Below are 20,029 nucleotides of genomic sequence, written 5' to 3' on the forward strand. Positions count from 1 at the left end.
GAGTGTACAAAGCTTTGACTGGCTGTTGCAGCTAGAAAAGCGCTATAAAAATGCAACTTGAATGATTGATTGATTATTATCGTTATTGATCTATGCCGTGGATAGGAGTCAATAACTTGGTAACAAAAAAGAAGTTTCCTAGTTTGCAGTGATGGGGTTAAAAGTCAGCGGTGGTTGCTAAAAGAGTTATAGAGCAGGGTTAGAGGGGGGAGAAAGAGAGCGAAGGGGAACGTGCGAGTGAAAGAGGCAACGAAAGAAAGACAGATGGACAAACACGCGGATAATAATTGTTATGCGTATCTTTGGAGGTCAAATCGCGCCCTCTAGCGGCCGGGTCCGTGTGGAGGAAGCGGCGGCGATGACGTCAGCCAGCTCGCAGGGTTTTCAGTCTGTTATGGCTGCGTGCGTGTGTGCGCGCGTGTAGGCTCGCGTACTACCGGCCGTCGGCGAAAAGAGAGCGCGAGAGAGAGCGAGAGAGAGAGAGAGCGAGAAAGGGGGAGGAAACGTGTGTTTACACAGACGGTAAACCGCCTGGGGAATCGTAGCGGAGAGGAAGTCAGCCGGCTATGTGTCTGCCTGCTCCAACTTCCTGCTCCGAAAAAGAAAAAGCCAGGATCCTATTTCAGTCCAGCACAACTTGTGTTAAGACCACAGCCAGCATGGAAAAACAAGGGATCATACGAGGTTCGTCTTAAAACGCGTTGTGACGAAGGGCGAGACAAAGAGGAGACACCGCAGGTAACGACACGTTAACACGCCACACTCCTTCCACACCAAACCCGACTTTGTTAATTGACGTCTGGCGGAATTACGACACGAGTAGCGCGCGCGAGACAGAGAGAGAGAGCGAGAGGGAGAGGGGAGTCGTAACGCCACCGCTCGTCTTCTCCGCACATTAGCGGAATAAGAACCGGGTTTGGGTTTTTATTCGGTCTCGTTTAGGGCCTCGAACGGTGTTTCGGAACTTGAGGGAAGTCTAGAAAGTTAGGGGGCTCGAGCCTGTCTGAGTCCGAGAAAACAACATTTCTTGTCATCTTCCGGTCTGATTGTCTGTGGAGCAACATCTTGAAAATGAGTCAGTGGGGCAAAATGGAAAAGGGATCCAGACGTTAAGGGGAAAAAGCTGCTGTGTCCAGCCCTCGAGACGGTACAACTACAGAAAATGTCCGAAACTTTTGAGAGGCAGTTGGACGCGGATTCAGAATTCATTAAAACCTGCGTTTTGTTTTTTTTGTTGTTTTTTTTGTTGTTTTTTTTTTCTCCCCCAAAGATGCTTTTCTTATTGCCGCGATGGCCCCGTTGAATTTTCCACAGTCTGTGAACAGGAAGAGAGCAGATTTAGTCATGGCTAAGTAATGTCTGCACACAGACACACACAGACACACACACACACACACACACACACACACACACACACACACACACCACCTAATCTCATTAGGACTTTCCGTTCCCCCAACACTGGATGGCTTTGTGCGCCACTTTTCAGCCCCATCATCTGCAAACCGGCTCCTGATATTTTACATTTTGTAAGTTTCCTGTGCGCACTTATAGCAGCACTTGTCCAACTGGTGGCATCAGGTATGGGGAGGTATTGGGAGGTATGAGGAGGTATTGGGAGGTATGAGGAGGTATGGGGAGGTATGGGGAGGTATTGGGAGGTATGAGGAGGTATGGGGAGGTATGGGGAGGTATTGGGAGGTATTGGGAGGTATTGGGAGGTATGAGGAGGTATGGGGAGGTATGGGGAGGTATGGGGAGAGCTGCGAATAGAAAGTGAAGGAAACAGCCTGTCAGCAGGAAGACACTCAGATGAGCCTCCTTTCAATGTAGTCGTGATGATGTAGAATAAACTTAATTTCCGCACATGAATTGCAGCTCCGAGGGCTTTTACATTGGAAAGCAGTAGACGGATCAAAACAATCACAGGCAGAAAAAAATATATATATAGGCTACCATTAAAATGCAGTTTAAAAGTGCAGTATAGAATGATAGTGGAAAAAAATCAAGAACATATAAAGTAGAGTCAAGTTGTACAAAGGATAGATGGATGTCAAAAAGGATTTAAAAAAATCAATAATGCCCAAGTGAAAGGTGGTGCAAACTAGCAGATGTTATTTTAGTTAAAAGCCCGATTAACAAGATATAGTACGTTTCAACGCTTTAGGTTGAGGATGCCCGGTGACCTCGCCTCTCTGGTATCTTGAAATTTGTCGCCAAAAACGTATTGCAAAGGCTGGTCGGTTTCCTAATACTTCCAAGGGCGGGTAATGAGATAATCAATTGATCTTTTGACCCGCTCGCCCTTTGGCTTTTTGTCGGAAGTGGAGCGGGAGTTGAGGAAACGCTCCCCTCGAGTGGAATCTCCTCTCTTTTACCATTCGTCCTTGAAAGCAAGAATAGGAGGAAGTCCTGACTTTGACAGGTTTACAGGTTCACATGGCAGATAGAAAACTCCTGGGATTGCTTGTGTCGGAAATGAGTTCAGTCCTGTATGTGGGGGGGGGGTGGAAGGGGTGGGGTGGGGGGCTTCAGAGGAAGCAACAAGTGGGTGATGGCGTGTCTCTTTGTGTTTGTGGCGAGATGTATTTAGGAAAACCAGCCGGTCCGTCTGTCTCGTTGACCAACGCTCATCTCATGGCAGATTACACGGAAAAGAAGAATGGTCAAATCAAGTCGAAGTCAAGTCAGCCCCAAGTGTCCATAAAGTGCTTTTTAAAATGGGGAGGGAGGGTTAAAGGAAACAGAAATGGTAACGGCACCAATAAAAGGACAATTAATCTCCAAAAAGTACCATGAGCGACACGTAGAGAGAGATGTACCGTAGATTTTTTTGTCTCTCGGTTACCATTAAAGGAGACAGAAGCAGTCCCCTGGTGAATGTGCGTGTCTGTAGCAGGCAGACAGGAGCGCCGAGGCTGCACATTTCTCTAGTAAAGGAGCAAACCCACCCTGGGCCCGTCATACTTCCTGTGGAGAGAGGGCCAGGTTGAACCGCAGCATATTTCTGGCTTGAGCTGTTGTTCCTCCTTATATTTTTTTTTCTTCCTCTTCTTCTTCGGCTACTTCACACTACACACACACACGCACACACTACACTATACACACACACACACACACACACACACACACACACACACACACTGCTCTATTCATCCCCGGCCCACTCTTCCCTAATACTAAAATAGACCTCTACCTCTTCAGCTGGCAACTTATTCAGTCTGCATGTTGTGTCACACTGCAAAGCACACCAGACAGACAGAAATTTGGAAAGAGATGTCTAGTGACCGTCTGCAACATTTTCCCAAGAGGTGATTACACTTACTATAACTATCACTTATTACATAGTTACCCAGGAAAATATGTGGTCACAGCCGAGTGGAAATGACTTCGTAGTATGTTTTGTGATATGCTGGATATAGCAGGATTTACATTGTGTGTGTGTGTGTGTGTGTGTGTGTGTGTGTGTGTGTGTGTGTAAATGTGAGGCTGTGTCTTCATTAATATAAGTCATCGGGCGATGACGTCGTATTTCATTAGCGGACCATGTGTTGAAACTATTACTAATACCTCCTATTTGTGTCGGTGAAACTCGGTCGTTGAAGAAGGAAAAGGCCATGCGAGAGGCCAGCACTCGTCCACGTGATTTAGATTAGATCAAATACTGAATAAAGGAACAACGTCTTCCGGGTTTCCAAGCCTCCTGGAATACCTGGAAATTCACAGACTTGTTTTGCAGTCATGGAAAACACCTGGAAATTAATAAATTCATCAAGTGTCTTGGAAATATTATTGAGGTCATGGAAAAGTGTGAAGTTGGGTTATGAAATCATGTTTTTACTCACTGATATTTACTCACTGATATTTTAGGGTGATTTTTAGCTGAGATTGCACATTAGTGCTTGAAGTTTGAGGGTGTGTGTTCATTAACCAGCTAGAAGTTACATACTCCGTCTAGAGACTGTTGAGGCTTCCACTTATAGTTAATACTGAATATATATGACATCTCATGAGCAACAGCTGTTATATATAGCCCAGCAAAAGTCATGGAAAATGTCCTTGAAAAGACCCAGAGATCAATTTCCTGAAAATAATACAAACCCTAGTCTCATTGCTTGCTGCAGTTGCCCAGCAAAATCTAGGGACCACTGTCTCACGTTGATGATGTCATCCATGTTTCCAGGTATGGACAGCGCCATTACCTTGTGGCAGTTCCTGCTGCAGCTGCTGCTGGACCAGAGTCACAAGCACCTGATCTGCTGGACGTCCACCGACGGCGAGTTCAAGCTCCTCAAGTCCGAGGAGGTGGCCAAGCTGTGGGGGCTCCGCAAGAACAAGACAAACATGAACTACGACAAGCTGAGCAGAGCTCTTCGCTACTATTATGACAAGGTGGGTCCGGTCAACGCCATTCAGTTCACCCGAGGAAAAAAAACGTCAAGGGAGTAGAGTGACTGTTCTTGTCTTTGTGACTTGATTAAGCGGGCTTCTGCATACTCACCTTTAATAGCCCTGTTGTTTAAAAGTAAGCACTAGTAATATGTTCAGGACTTGGTTATATTAATACTAGTAATATGTAATATAACTAAGTCCTGCTATAACCACACGAACAACAGAGACAATCCGAAGGCATTTTAATCAGTTAGTCGGGCAGTGTAGTGGTGTGACAAGTCCTTTGTTCTTCTTATTCAACCCCGACTAGCCGCTGGCAAGATACAGCCACTTCCTCTTTTGTCGCATAACCAACAGCACAAATATTATGATGACGTAGCATTAGCGTTTAAAAAAATACTTGAAAGTTTTGCCATTGTTGTGCAGACAGATGTGGTATTCTGTCTGCTTCTGTAACCAAAATGTATTGGTGATCACCATCATAAGTTTTATTTTTCTATAGTTGCGTACTGTTTTAGTTTAGGTCAAAGTCCTTTAAGTTGGCCTAAATAGGAAGGAAAGTTTAATGTGGTATATCATGTGGTAGATATACCGTCTATAATTTTGTTGTACACTGTATATTACAGAACATCATCAAGAAGGTGATCGGCCAGAAGTTTGTCTATAAGTTTGTCTCCTTCCCTGAGATCCTGAAGATGGACCCACAGGCAGTGGAGATGGGCCTGGCAGCGGGCCGGGTGCCCCGGAAGGAAGAGGGGCCCCTGGGGCTGGAGGTGGTTGAGCAGGTCGAGGAGGATGAGGAAGAGGAAGAGGAGGAAGAGGTCAGGAGGAGGACCTTGGCGGCCCTTGGGGTGCAGGCGTGTCGGGGGAGTGACTACCTCCATGCGGGGCTTTACTCCTCCCTGGGCGTCGGCTCCCTACGTCACCAACCCGAGCTTCTTCGAGCTCTCAGAGATCACCGGGAGGAGCCACGCTCCGTCATCCGCTTCGGAGCCAATGCCAGCGAGAGGACTCCGCCTCCAGCCACCAAGTTCGAATCCTACGCCTCCTCCAGATTGTTCAAACTCTCCCCTCCACCACGCTCCCCGCCCTCCCCGCAGACCCAGGCCTACCTGGCCAGGCGAAGTTGGAGCTCCGTGGCTGAGCAGGAGGAGGAGGAGTCAGAGGAGAGGGAGGAGGAGGGAGAGGACTCTGACCAAGGCACCCAGCCCCTCAACCTCTCTTCTGGACACCGGGAACGAGCCCTGCAGCCTCCTGACAAAAGGAGCAGCTTCAGTGGAAAAAGCGGCAGCAGTAGTAATAGTAGTAGTAGTAGCAGCGGCAGTAGTAATGGTAGTTGTAATAGTAGCCAAGGAGATGGACTCCCACCAAAAAGCAAAAAGCCCAAAGCTCTGGATATCTCCGCCCCCTCCCTACTGCTGGCAGGAAGTGACATCGGCTCCATTGCCCTCAACAGCCCAGCATTGCCCTCTGGTTCCCTCACCCCTGCCTTCTTCACCGCGCAGGTGAGATTTTCTGTCTTTAAATGTACAATTAGCTTCCCCCCCCCCCTCTGCTGACCAATATCAGCAACCACTGGGAATTGCAACAACATTGGTAAATTTGGTCTCCTCTTATACAAGTGTCTGTCTCAATCCCACTTATACGTTGTCCCCTTGACCGACGAAGGCCTGCAAATGACATAACTCACCCTAATAACATCTCATAATTTCATAAACTAGTTTAACGCAGAAGTTCTGCAGAACTGTCAAGTGAAGAGGTAATTGTTGTAAAACACTGTACAGTATTTATAAGTTATTACAAATGGCAACATATTTAATACCATGCTGCTTGCCAGTCCAGCTGTCCCGCGGCCAGTTTGATATAATTTTTTATGTCATTAGTCGCAAATTGTTTGCCCCATCTCAAAAGTAATACCGATATTTATTCTACTTTTGGAGTGGCAGCTATGTCTTTATGCATGCTCAATAATCCAGGTAAGAAAATCCCAGAAAGGTGAATCAGTTCATCTGGACACAACGTTTAGTGGGAGAAACGGGACATCACTCATCTAAGTGACTTCGTCAGTCTCAACTGACTGCAGGTATCTCTCACCCTTATAATTATATTATGTCGTTATGCACAGTTGCATAACGATGAAACCAACGAGTGGTTTCATATGCAAATAGGTGTGACCATTAACTATAATTTCAAGGGCCATGTGTACTATTCACAGTTGCAATCACAGCATTGTAAGATCGCAACAGATGTACCCCCACTGACACAGCGGCCGGGCAAGGGAAGAAATCCCACATTAAACAGGCCCTGGTTAAGTATGGGTACCCTAACTGGACGTTTGTCAAAGCCAGGAAGACGCACAAATAGTGCACCAGCTGATCGAAGAGAGGAGAAGGACGACAGCTGCCTAAGCATAAACGAGTGGGGATTCCGTATGTGGCGGTTGTGTCAGAACAGTTGAGACGCTTATTTTCCAAACACCGCTTCTCGGTTGCTTTCAAGCCCCAAAACATGCTGTGCCAGAAATTGGTGCACCCCAAGGATCGGGTCCCCCGGCACAAACAGAGCAATATAGTGTTCTGTTTATATAGCAATATAGCGTACGCTGTTAAGTGCCGGGAGGATTGCCGTGACTTGTACATCGGGGAAACCAAACAGACGCTGGCCAAAAGGATGGCACAACACAGGAGAGCTAACACGTCAGGCCAGGACTCCAAGGTCTACACCCATCTACAGGCCAGTGGCCACTCTTTCAAGGATGAGGATGTGCATATCATTCATAGGGAGGAATGCTGGTTTGAACGGGGAGTCAAAGAGCCATCTATGTGAAGAGGGAATGACCATCCCTGAACTGGGGGGGGGGGGGGCGCTAAGAGTACATCTGTCACCATCTTACAATGCTGTGATTGCAACTATTCCCCAATCCTCTGTGAATAGTACACATGACCATCGTAACTCTAGTTAATGGTCACACATATGAAACCAATTGTTGGTTTCGGTTGTTATGCCACTGTATTGTTTATAAGGTTGGGGGAGACCTGCAGTCAGTTGAGACTGATGAAGTCACTTGGATGAGGGACGAAACATTTCTCCCCATAAACGTGGTGTCAAGATGAACTGATTCACCTTTCTGTGAGAAGCATTTCTCTTGTCATTTTGTTGCTGGACGACGAGGCTTTTTGGATTTAGGGATGTGTTGCAAAGTTCCCTCCTCCACATCTAAATATTTAAACGCATGGTGAGTTGATTGTGTAAGGAGTCGTAGTTTTGTGGTAGGACAGTGGACTCTAAAGGGCCCTCTACTGGTTTGTTTGCCAAAATAAAAGATCCTGGGCCAGATTGCAGTTTTTGAAGGCCAGAAAGTAATTTTGCATTTGGCAAAGGTATACGACTCTTTCCACCCCGCTGATACATGATTTTCATTTTTGTTCTCTGATAGTCATCATTTGACTGGGTATACCGTTGAAGAAAAGTTATCACGATTTTCAACATAATCTCTCGCTCTATATAAGTATATGCTGTAGAGATAAGACGCCATAGCAGCTGTAATAGTGAGTAGTCTTTTCCGTGTCTCCAAAGTCTTAAATCTTCTTACTGTCCTCCATTAATGGCAATTACAGACAAACCTTTGCTCAATCCAAATATCCACCCTCCGGACATGCGGACTGAGCCCTCGCGGACTTCGGTCGTATGTACGTGTCTACCATCATCACGTCAAGTCTGCGAGGGCGTGAGACTGCAAGGCTATAAAAGCCTTAGATAGGCCTCAAGTCTATTTCACTCATTGCTGTGGAAAAGTATGAGTGACAAATACAATAATGTACACAGTGATCGCTGCTGTACTTGCCTGTGTAATCGTAGTACTCCTTACACGATACCAGAGGCCGAGGGTTGTTTTACCCTGTATCTCCTTTTAAGGTTCTCCCATTTCTTTTTGGTTTGCTCACTCGACACAAGACCATTTAGCTTCACTTCATTGAGAATTTTTATGGGAAGAATCCACAATGTTCCACAATGAAACAAGATGTAATTCTACAGAAATTGCTCTGTTCTTGTGATATGCATAATGAAATGCACTGATCAGCCCAAACATTAAAACTACCTGCCTAATATTGTGTAGGTCCCCCTCGTGCCACCAAAGCGGCTCTGACCCGTCGAAGCACGGACTCCACAAGACCTCTGAAGGTGTCCTCTGGTATCTGACACCAAAACGTTAGCAGCAGATCCTTTAAGTCCTGTAAGTTGCAAGGTGGTGCCTCCATGAATCAGACTTATTTTTCCAGCACATCCCACAGATGTTCGATCGGATTGAGATCTGGGGAACTTGGAGGCCAAGGCAACACCTTGAACTCTGTCATGTTTCTCAGACCATTTCTGAACAATTTTTGCAGTGTGGCAGGGCACATTATCCTGCTGAAAGAGGCCACTGCCATCAGGGAATACCGTTGCCATGAAGGGCTGTACTTAGTCTGCAGCAATGTTTAGGTAGGTGGTACATTTCAAAGTAACATCCACATGGATGCCAGGACCCAAGGTTTCCCAGCAGAATATTGCTCAGAGCATCACTCTGCCTCCGCCGGCTTGCCTTCTTCCCATAGTGCATCCTGATGCCATCTCTTCCCCAGGGAAACTATGCACGCGTCTGGCCGTCCACATGATGTAAAAGAAAACTTGACTGATCAGACCAGGCCACCTTCTTCCATTGCTCCATGGTTCAGTTCTGACACTCACGTGCCTATTGTAGGTACTTTCGGCAGTGTACAGGGGTTCATCATGGGCATTCTAACCGGTTTGCTGCTACGTAGCAAGCTGTGATGCACTGTGTGTCCTGACACCTGTCTATTGTAGCCAGCATTAACTTTTTCAGCAAGTTGAGCTACAGTAGCTCTTCTGGGGGATTGGCTCAGACGGGCTAGGCTTTGCTCTCCACATGCATCAATGAGCCTTGGGTGCCCATGACCCTGTTGCCAGTTCACCAGTTGTCCTTCCTTGGACCACTTTTGGTAGGTACTGACCACGGCATACCGGGAACACCCCACAAGACCCACTGTTTTGGAGGTGCTCTGACTCAGTCATCTAGCCATCACAATTTGGCTCTTGTCAAAGTTGCTCAGATCCTTACACTTGCCCATTTTTCCTGCTTCCAAAACATCAATTTCAAGAACTAACTGTTCACTTGCCACCTAATATATCCCACCCCTTGACCTGTGCCACTGTAACGAGATAATCAACGTCTTTCACTTACTTGTCAGTGGTCTTAATGTTTTGGCTGATCAGTGTATGTGCCACTGAGTCGTGCACAGCTTTTATAGGGTAGGCTGCAACCATGAAATGCATTTTGACTACCTCTATAGTCTATAGCCCATACTTCTACATATTTCTGTATCATGATGTGGTTGAATAGCATTCCTGGCCTACATGATTCAAGTAACATTTTAATACAGTAATTATTTTACACATTCATAAGTTAGTTTTGTTTGGGAAAAACTACAACGTCACATCTGAATTGCAAGGAAACGGGGTAATTAAATCGGTGAAGTCTGCAAAAAGTCCGCTTGAGGCCCCTTGTGGACTGGATGAAGTGTGGATTTGGACAACCCTCAGCACTCGCAGACTTCCCGGGAACGCTTCCACCAAGTCTGCAAGTGCGGAGAAGTCCAGACATTTGGATCCAGCCTTTGAATCCCCGTCTTTTGTTCATATGGCATTTTGCAGCATTGACTTAAACAGCTGTGTATTGTTGTTGTTTGTATTTACTTATACAATGTAGCCTACTACAGTATAGCCCACTGAAGGTAGCGGCAAATCAGGAAGTAAAGGTCGTAGTTTTCATGTTCATGGATTGTCCGCCAGTGACGTCACCAGTGGACAGTTTTGGTGGCGTTAATAGTGTTATCCCTACAACATATCTATAATATAATGTTGTAATGCGATGTATAATGATAATGTTGACAATCCCGATTGTTTCCCTTTAACAGCATACGACATACACTCCAACGACAAATTAGCTAGCTAGGTTTGTGCTGCCCAAATTAAAGATGAACTGCGGATTGTCACTCTGGGGAATAATTCTGTAATGGTTCTGTGTCCGTGTCGTATTTGCCGTGTTTTGGGTCATCACAGGAAGGTTTTGGGGTGTTTTAAGAACATGATGTCAGCATCCACAAAGAGTTCCTAGAGCAACACGTCAGCACCGGCGGACATCTAAAACAGACTGGCATCTGCTGGCAGGCGGCGCACGGTTGTGTTCGACCCAAATAGAAGTCCAGTTCCTTAAGATTAATTTTCCTCTAGTCAGGATAAGAGTTACCGGCAAACGTGAAAGTGTGGCAAAATTTTAAAAAAGTACTCGGTCAATAATTTAATGATTCATGGGTGTTTCGCGTAGTATCAACAAAGCACTTTGTTTCTCAACAGTGAAGACTAGTTTATTTCTCTGCAAATTAGGGATTTTTCTTACTTGCTGCCCTTGTGCCTTCAAATAAAAAAAAAAGTTGAGGCTTTGAAAAATACTCAAAATAACTAGCATTCCACCTCAGAAAAAAAAAAGCACAGTAATCAGAGCATTTTTAACAACTTATGTTGTCTATTTATAAACTTATGTTTTCTTTCCTGGCACTGCAACAACTGGCCGTCTCAACTGATACAGCCCATGGAGGATGGGCCCATGGAGGATGGGCCCACTGCGGCACATCTTTAGCGCATACTCTGCAACCAAGTTAGATCCGGATTCATCCACGTTTGAGAATATTACTCAGTTTGATCTTTGCCATAACCCCAAAGGCTTTACCGTTCACATCGGCCTATTTTTAATCATCTATTTCAGTCTTAAATTGTGTTTACTTAGGAACTATTACAAAGAGAGAGTTGCCCCGCCACATCAGAGGCTTGGTCCACACTGTGCCAGGGTAAGACCGGACTCACACTGTCTGTTTACGAGGGCACAAAAAGTGAGATCAGAGGGAAAACAAGAGATTTACAGAAAATCCTCCGCTCGTCTGGTCCGTGAGAGAGGGGGGAAGAGGCCCTAAGTGATGCCATATGCTCCAATAATTCCATTAATAACAAGAGCAGGGCTGGGTCCCTCAGCAACACTGGCTCGCTTCTCTGAGGTGACACAGGGGAAAAGGGAGGTGGGGGGGAGAGGAGGCAATGGGGGGGGGGGGATTGATTTCATATGTGCGTTCTGAAGCCAGCGATGCCTGAAAAGTCAGACCCCCCCACACACACACACCACACCACCACCACCCCAGCCAACGCACAACAACCCCCACCATCCTCCAGCGCCTCCCCCGCCCCGCATCACATCGCATCACTCCTGCATCCCAGAGGAGAAACCACACACTTCCTCCCTGGGCCTTTCAGCTTGCCGTTTCCAACACCAATAAAAGTCCGTTTAAGATCGCAGCAGGTTTTGTGTCACCGAAGGCCTGTTTTTATACAAACGCATGCTCCCCAGCTGACTTGACTGCTCTTTATCCGTTTCTCTTAAACACCAACAGTGTCTTTATTGTTCTTTCTCTCTTTTCTCTGTGTGTTTCTCTTTCTCTCCCAGGCTCCTTCTGGTTTGCTGCTGGCGCACAGTCCCCTGTTGTCAGGGATCCATTTCTGGAGCAGCCTGAGTCCGGTGGCCCCGCTCAGCCCCGCCCGGCTCCAGGGCCACAGTTCCCTTTTCCAGGTAAGCGCCGTTCCCACATACAGAGGAAACAAAGATGAGGGTGGGGCCCGCGGGTCAGAAACGGAGGGAGAATCAGAGGAAGGAGATCAAGAGGAAGGAGAGCATGTCGCTGACAAGTTTGTTTTTTTTTACTCTTTAGTGTTTGGGAGGTGAGGGGGACGACTGTGAAAGAGTGACAATAGAAGTGGGCAGGAAACAGAATAGAACCGGTCCTACCTGTGAGGTTACTGTAGCTCACAAAGAGGACTTCTTTTTTTCTTAAATTTCTGGTCCAGTTTTAGGCAATTGTAGCTTTGAGAGAGTAAATGTAATGTTGAAGAGAGGCGAAACCATGCAGCAAACGTGGAATCAAACCCAGGACAGTGTAATCACGAGAGGGCCTGCTTGGTTTTGCAAAAACCCCTTAGGTACATTTCTTGACAAACAAGTTTTTCCAACTGGCACAACCATATTTTGTGTCCTGTTTGAAAAATTTCCATATCTGACAATGACAAGATTCCTCATTAACACTGTCCTGATGCCAGAGCCGTAAAGAGTGACACTGAGCAGGGGCAAAGCAGAGGTTGCCACTACAAGTGACAAATGTTTGTTGTCTCCAAAGTACCTGCCCTTTATTCCATTCACTTCCAGCAGGGGCAGTTACTGTAACAAACAACTAAACTGAACATTGAAAACACTGTATTTAAAAAAAAAAACCTGTAGCCGGCACGTAGAAAGCGTTGATACCAAGAGGCTGGTAGAAACTCAGTAGGGCTTACAGAGGTGTCCTGTTTCAGCGCTCACGAGAGAGGCAGGAAATCCTGCGAATACTTCCTGTTTGAGCCCAGGGGAGTGAGTCTGAACAGGGTGGACTGGTTTGAGAGCCGCTCCTCATTTGTGAAGCGAGTGCATGCGCGCACACACACACACAACTTCTTGACTGACATGCAGACCTAGCCGAGCTCTTTGTGTACCAAAAAAAAAAAAGTTAATTTGTGCGTCTGTTGCAAAGGTAGGTAGAGCAGGAGGAAGAGACGCAGCAAGAACAACAACAGGAAGCAAGACCAGTGACAATACAGCAGTTCCTCTTTGGAAAAAAACAGAACACCTCCCCCCCCCCCCCTCCCCAGCTTTGACAGAGCCCCGCGCCCTCTGCTCCAGACTAACGCTCGGTCCTTTTCTCTTCCTCTCCAGTTCCCCAGCCTAATCAACGGACACATGCCTGTCGGTCTGCCAGGCCTGGAAGGAACGGCCTCCTCCCTGCTCCTGTCCCCTACATCTCACAAGTCCTGATCCAGGGTCTGCAAAAAAAACCCAAAACCTTTACCCATCCCTGCTTCAACAGTCTCAATGTCATGATCATCACCATCAGAAGCAGCAGAAATCTCTAGTTTGTCTTGTTGAAGTTTGCCCGCAGTGGAAGTTGCTGAAACACAGTATGTGACCTCACGTATTTTTCCCCTTTTGCACTTAAGTTGCTTCAGAGTCCAGTTGTTGAAAAGCACTTGGTAAAAAGCCATAAAGCCACGATGTCTGTGAGGCGTCCAGCTCCTTGTGATGAAATACAGGTGGACAGTAGTGAAGTGCAGCTAGCCGCCAAAGGCTAGCCAAGCGCTCATACCAAGCACACAACTTGGTCATTTAGATTTTGTAAAAAAACAAAACACCAACATCCCTTTCTTCCTTTTTGCATTATAACTTTATAATGTTCATCACAATGTGAAACGGGTCGTTTCTGTTGTGTGGTTTTGTATGAATTGTATGCACTGTGCTTCTCCAATACTAACGGCTGTGCCTTGTCTTATTTTACTCTTTTCAAATCTTTTTTTTGTTTATTTTTATGACGACGCGATTTCAAATCAATGTAAAGCTTTTTATAACTTGTAATTTTTAACTTGTAATTTTTTGGGGGGGGGGTTCTGTTTTTTTTTTTAATACTGGACTTGATATGCAATACATATTCTGTACAATTTTGTATTGATGAAGAATGTAATTTTCAATAAAGCATTGAATGCTCTAACACAGTGCCTCGAGTATAAAAAGAAAAACCAAAGTACGGGTACTTTTTATTAATCTCAAGTTTAATTCTCTTTTCTCTGGAAAAAAAACAAAGCTCATAATGGGAGAGCACCTGCGTCAGACATGCCACACCGATGACGATTATCCACAAATAAAGTTAAAGTATATCCATCCATACAAAATAGCTCTTGTAACACTGTTAAATAAACTGACTCGGCATCGTATTCACAAGGGTCAAGACAAGAATTAGTGAGCCCTGAATAAGAGTTCAGAGGCTGTGTGTCCACCCTGCTTCCACACAGCAGAGCAGGCGTGCAACACAACGATGGAGTTGATCCAAACAAGGAACCGTTTTCACAGCTGACGAGGATGGGAATGGCGGAGGGGTATGCAGCCTTAATGCACGGTGGCAGCACCATGGATCCTGGCATGCACACCGGGAATTTAACTCGCAGCTGCCCGTTTTGACGCCATGCGCAGGAGGTTCCACATGTGAGGAATTGGGAGTGTTGGGGTAACGGCAGGGAGGGGCGCTTTTGAGTAGTCTTTTCTTCACTGTTCTGTTAATGCCCATGTCAATGATTCTACCTTCATCCGCATCTCCCAGATTTGTTCGTTGATCGTGAGATACCACAGCATCATGGAATGATATGCCAGCGTCTCCATGTAGCATTTGACCAGGTTAAGTGAACTTGTTTTCACCCAACCTAGCAGCACTTCTACCATGTCATCCCCCTCCACCCACAGTCAGGGTAACATTATCACCCTCAGTCAGATCAGAACTGGCCTCAAACCCTCTCGAAATAAATGGTTAGGAAATATGAATGGGTCTGACGGAGCAGCACCACTAACAAAGAGAAATCCAAGCGTTCAGAGCCACTACAGAAACATTTGTCTGTCTTGCACACATACGTGCACTAAGGATCTTTGAGGTGGAGTTTTGATATATGAATATGGAAATATTGACCAAAACACTAAAAATACCACCACTTCAAAAAATAATTAAAAATCTATACACATTGCATGTTTTCTTTAAAGTGACTGAGCCAGTTAGAATTTCTAGACAGTAGTTGGATTTAGCAGCAAATTCTCTTCCCAATAAATATAAATGTATTAATATAAACAACATCTCTTTTGGAGTCGTCTTCACTCCCGACGTCTGGAGGGCAGAGCTGTGGCATAGAGCCCCAAGGCAAGTTGGGGGGGGGGGGGGTACGCCATGAGTGCCGAGAAGTTTTCACCCCTCCTCACCAGTGTCCATCTCAGGGACCAATCCATCTTTGAGACTGTATAGCTAGTACATCCTTCTCGGATAAAACAAACAGTCCAGAGACTCTAAAACAGCATGCTTTGCCTTCTGCTCTTGCCATTGCCTGGGGGGGGGGGGGGGCAAAAGAAGAAAAAGCAGATATTAGCCCCATTTTCCCAGGACAAAAAAAAAAGAACATATCTTTATAAACCAACCCCCTTTTGGTGAAAGGTAATGAAATCCAAGGAGGTCCTTGTATGGATCCCTGAGGTACTACTCACCTGATTCAGGGTAGGATGCATTCCGGTAGCCGGGATCTCTCTGCAGTTGGACCTCCTTCAGTGTGAATATGGATATGCCTGCCAATGACAGAGTACGGAATGGTACAACAGAAAGCAGAGGGGGGAAAAGAGCACATGACGGCAGGAAAATAACGTCTTTGTTATGCCATTGCAACTGATCCTCAGTGTACCATTTGATAACCCCCTTAACTGAGATTTGCATCTTGCCAAGTCTGCAGAGCTATGTTGCCATTTCATTACTCACTCTCTGGCAGAGTATGTACACGTGGCCCCAAGCTCCTGAAGTAGGGCTGTCTCATCGATTCATCTGCAGAGATCCTCTTTTTCGACTCATACTGAAAATGGGGTGAAAAAGGCAACATACAGTCATTAAAAAAACAAAACAAAAAAAAAAACACGACAAACCTCTTCAGACGTAGCAAGTCAAGTGTGAACACATGCCTGTCCAGTGTGCACTAATGCAATTCTTTTTCCATTGTGGGCAAAAGTACTGTCCTAATATAGCTGTGAAATGTGTCAGATTGCTTTTGCTAACATGCCGTTAATGCCTGTCAGATATAGAGACACTTACTTTTAGGAATGACATCAGCAAGTCGATGCCATCAGTATCTAACCTGGGGGGGGAGAGGGAGAGAGAGAGGAGGGGGGGAGAGGTCAGTGGGGTGACTCACAGCTGCTTTAGCATTAGGAAGGAAACACAGTCAACTATTCCACAGGATTTCCTCAAAGGAAGAGACAGAAAACACTCGAAACTTAACTACCCACACCAAAAACCACTAAAGTCTAATCTAAAATGTGGGCTAAAAATCAAATTATATAAATATAAAAACATATAATGACCACTATTCCAACCAGGCTGCTTTGGTTAGAATAACCAGGCTGTCCACTTTTCTAACTAATAACTGGTTGGTTAGAATAGTGGACCATTATTCTAACCAACCAGTTTCTATAGATGGCTCTCGTAATATAGACTTGCTTAGTGCCATCTCCAATGGTTAGTGGGCTTGTAAGAGACGTGTAATAAAGGGAGCATAAGCTGTAAGAGCTCGACACAGACGTTTAGTTATCTCCTAAACAGATGTCTGACCATTTGAGGAAACCCTTCATACCATGTATGTGACCAAACAATCTCATCACTATCAAATATCATATATCCCGAAAAAGATGATGACTTCACAGTTATAAGGAGGGCTTGATGATCAAAATATTGGCTGGTGTATGTTAAAGCGCAGTTCTTGTTAATCAATTAGATCCATGTGGCTCAAAGCCAGCCCTACCTGGGAGCGTGGTTGATGAGGGGCTGGGTCTTGTACTTGGGAAACTTATAGGACTTGAACTCGTCAACGGAGGAGATTCCAGGCCAGTTGTCCTCTGTGGGTGTGCCTGTTGAGGGACATTGGAGCGACCCCGTATAAGTAGGGCTTAACCATGGCAGCTGGGAGGGCTTTTCAGAGTGTCATGGGGGGGCGCATGCCAAAACTAATACGATTAGGGCTCATAGCAATGGTTATACTGGTTCAAATTCAGCAGGGGGCAGCACTGACCTAGCAGCCTGAAGATGAGGTGCAACTCGTCCTCTACTGTGGAACCAGGGAACAGGGGCCTGCCGGCAGCCATCTCGTAGAATATGCAGCCCACCCCCCTGACAGAACACAACAGAGAAGAACAGATAAACACACAGCTTGTTATCAAACAGGGGAAATTGGACTAAGGTGGAGTAGAAAACTTAAAGCAGAGATCCGGGATTTTGGTTTGATACACATTAGACTGCCTATGTTAGCTTTGGCCTGAAGATGCCATTTTTACAAAGGTGGGAACCATTTACTGCTGAGCTGATGGCAGAACCGTCGCATGGGCTGTGCGAAGTGTGCAACCGCACAGGGCCTCATTAGGGCCTTGCGCCTGGTCTGCACAAACTACATGGGAGCTTGGCTCACCTTAATAAGACATGAATGCCCTGAAAAAAATTGATTTGTGAAATTTTGGAGGTCCTCTAAAATACTGACAATATGCTATTTTTGCCATGCATTTCTATTTTTCTGTTATCTTCATCATCACGGATCATATGTAAAATTAGGCCACTATTGATGTATGACTCGAGCATGAGGGGGATTCCTCGCTGATTCACTTTAATAAAGATGCATGCTATTCTTGCCATCACCATTGAAGCGTTGCGACACAATCATTCACTTTAACTCAAAGAGCAGAAAAAAAAAAAACTAACTGGGTATCTGGGTAGCATAGCAGGCTATTCTGTTGCCTACCAACATGGGGATCTCCGGTTCGAATCCCCGTGTTACCTCCGGCTTGGTCGGGTATCCCTACAGACACAATTGGCCGTGTCTGCGGGTGGGAAGCCGGATGTCGGTTATGTGTCCTGGTCGCTGCACTAGTACCTCCTTTGGTCGGTCGGGGCGCCTGTTCAGGGGGGAGGGGGAACTGAAATGGGGGGAATAGCGTGATCCTCCCATGCGCTACGTCCCCCTGGCGAAACACCTCACTGTCAGGTGAAAAGAAGCAGCTGGCGACTCCACATGTATCGGAGGAGGCATGTGGTAGTCTGCAGCCCTCCCCGGGGGCCTCATGTATCAATTGTTACAATGGGCAAATTTGTGCGGAAACACACATGGAATTTTTTTAGCCCTCAAGATTGCCTGACAGTCAGCAGCAAAGCACGATGGTTATTTGTAATGCCTTCCTCCTAACATCTATTGTCTACCTCTTGCAATGAGCAGTCACCCAGGCCTGCAAAGACATAAGTGTTAGCCAATCGGTGTCTAAATTCAGGGGTTACCCAGGTTCTACACTGGTCCCTGAGGCAAACTTCAGGGCTAAAAGATCCCACGGGTGTGTACGCACAAATTTGCCCATAGTAACGATTGATACATGAGGCCCCTGATTGGCAGAGGAGGTGGAGCAGCGACCAGGATGGCTCAGAACAATTGTCCCTAGGTATGAATGTGTGTGTGTGTGTGTGTGTGCGCGTGTGTGTGCGCCCTGTGATGGCCCGGCGGCCTGTCCAGGGTGTCTCCCCGCCCCGCCAGATACAATTGGGGAGAAAAAGGGGGTAAAAAAAAAATCCCAAAAAAATCCCCAAAACAAAATAAACTCTTAGTTCCACTCAGTCTGTGCAACAAATCACCATTATTAATTTTTCTGTTTTGTGGTCAGCATACAGATATGCCAAAAAGCGCAAATTTTGGATTTCCCAAAAAAATCTAAGCCAGTCGACTCTGAAGAGCAACCAGAGCCAAAGGCCTCTGTTATCACTTCTGTTTTAAGGTAGGGGCTGTCCCAGTTAACTGTATTATTACTGTTAGCCCTGTATTGTATGTGATGATACAGATGAGGACTGGATCCCTTGTAGGCAGCCTGGCCTGGTTCTGCTGGTATTTACAATGCTCATGCATGTGTGTGTGCGACCCTGAGAGCAGGATAAGTGCTTCGGATAATGGATGGATGGATGGATGTGTGTGTCATTATAGGCTGGTTTGTTGATACATCACCCTCACATCCATCCATTATCTGAACTGCTTATCCTGCTCTCAGGGTCGCGGGGATGCTGGAGCCTATTCCAGCAGTCATGGGCGGCAGGCGGGGAGACACCCTGGACAGGCTGCCGGGCCATCACAGGGCGCACACGCGCACACACACACACACACACACACACACACACACACACACACATTCATACCTAGGGACAATTTAGTACGGCCGATTCACCTGACCTACATGTCTTTGGACTGTGGGAGGAAACCGGAGCCCCCAGAGGAAACCCAGGCAGACACGGGGAGAACATGCAAACTCCACACAGCGGACAACCCGGGATGACCCACCAAGGTCGGGGGCTCGAACCCAGGACCTTCTAGCTGTGAAGCGACCACGCTAACCTCTGCACCACCGTGCCACCTGTCATTCTCACATTTGATGTCTTAATAGTACCGAGAAAGGACTGTGCTCATCTGTATGTGATGGATAATGTTGTCGGTTTAGGACTCGGCCCCTTGTAGGCAGCCTAGCATGCCGTTTTTGATTTAATGCTCATACGTTTATGTGTTTGACCGATCTGTGTCTTATTTGTGCTGATGAACTACAGAAGACAGTACATCACTCTGCAGAGTATACTGGGCCCTGCTGGTCATATCGTATCACACTGTGACGTTTGGTTTTGGCATCCATGTGGAGGTCTGATGTGGTCATTAACTGTTTATTACAAATCAGATGTACTGATGTGAAGCAAGTGGGCCTATGTGCTGGCAGCTATGAAGGTTTCTTTGCAACAAGAATCACAGTCAGCCCTTTCTTTGAGGCACACGCAAAGCACACGCAAGCACCCCCCCTTGGGAAAAAAGTGAGCTCCCTGAAAGCCGTGGTGTTGTTCGCACACTGCGGCAGTTCTTTTTTTTTATACTT

At 46.2% G+C, this 20,029-nt stretch overlaps 2 protein-coding genes across 3 annotated transcripts in view; one reads left to right on the forward strand and one right to left on the reverse strand.

Moving 5' to 3' along the window:
• The first annotated feature begins 397 nt into the window (after positions 1–397).
• Positions 398–14,070, forward strand: LOC130114434 (ETS domain-containing protein Elk-3-like). The gene is made up of 5 exons (XM_056282317.1): positions 398–738; positions 4,184–4,392; positions 5,019–5,897; positions 11,945–12,067; positions 13,241–14,070. Exons 2-5 carry the CDS (start codon positions 4,186–4,188, stop codon positions 13,337–13,339), a joined length of 1,308 nt encoding a protein of 435 aa, XP_056138292.1. The 5' UTR covers positions 398–738; positions 4,184–4,185; the 3' UTR covers positions 13,340–14,070.
• A 56-nt stretch (positions 14,071–14,126) lies between these two features.
• Positions 14,127–20,029, reverse strand: part of LOC130114433 (cyclin-dependent kinase 17-like) — a 45,644-nt gene continuing 39,741 nt past the window's right edge. For both annotated transcript variants that reach the window (XM_056282315.1, XM_056282316.1), the window contains exons 12-17: positions 17,161–17,258; positions 16,894–16,999; positions 16,188–16,230; positions 15,861–15,951; positions 15,596–15,673; positions 14,127–15,438 (exon numbers count right to left, since the gene is read on the reverse strand). In XM_056282315.1, the coding sequence (XP_056138290.1) occupies positions 15,401–15,438; positions 15,596–15,673; positions 15,861–15,951; positions 16,188–16,230; positions 16,894–16,999; positions 17,161–17,258 (454 nt within the window). In that variant the 3' untranslated portion in view covers positions 14,127–15,400. The remainder of the gene's footprint in view (positions 15,439–15,595; positions 15,674–15,860; positions 15,952–16,187; positions 16,231–16,893; positions 17,000–17,160; positions 17,259–20,029) is intronic.

This window comes from Lampris incognitus, chromosome 6 (genome assembly GCF_029633865.1).
Source record: "Lampris incognitus isolate fLamInc1 chromosome 6, fLamInc1.hap2, whole genome shotgun sequence".
In the NCBI taxonomy this organism is placed as follows: Eukaryota; Metazoa; Chordata; class Actinopteri; order Lampriformes; family Lampridae; genus Lampris; species Lampris incognitus.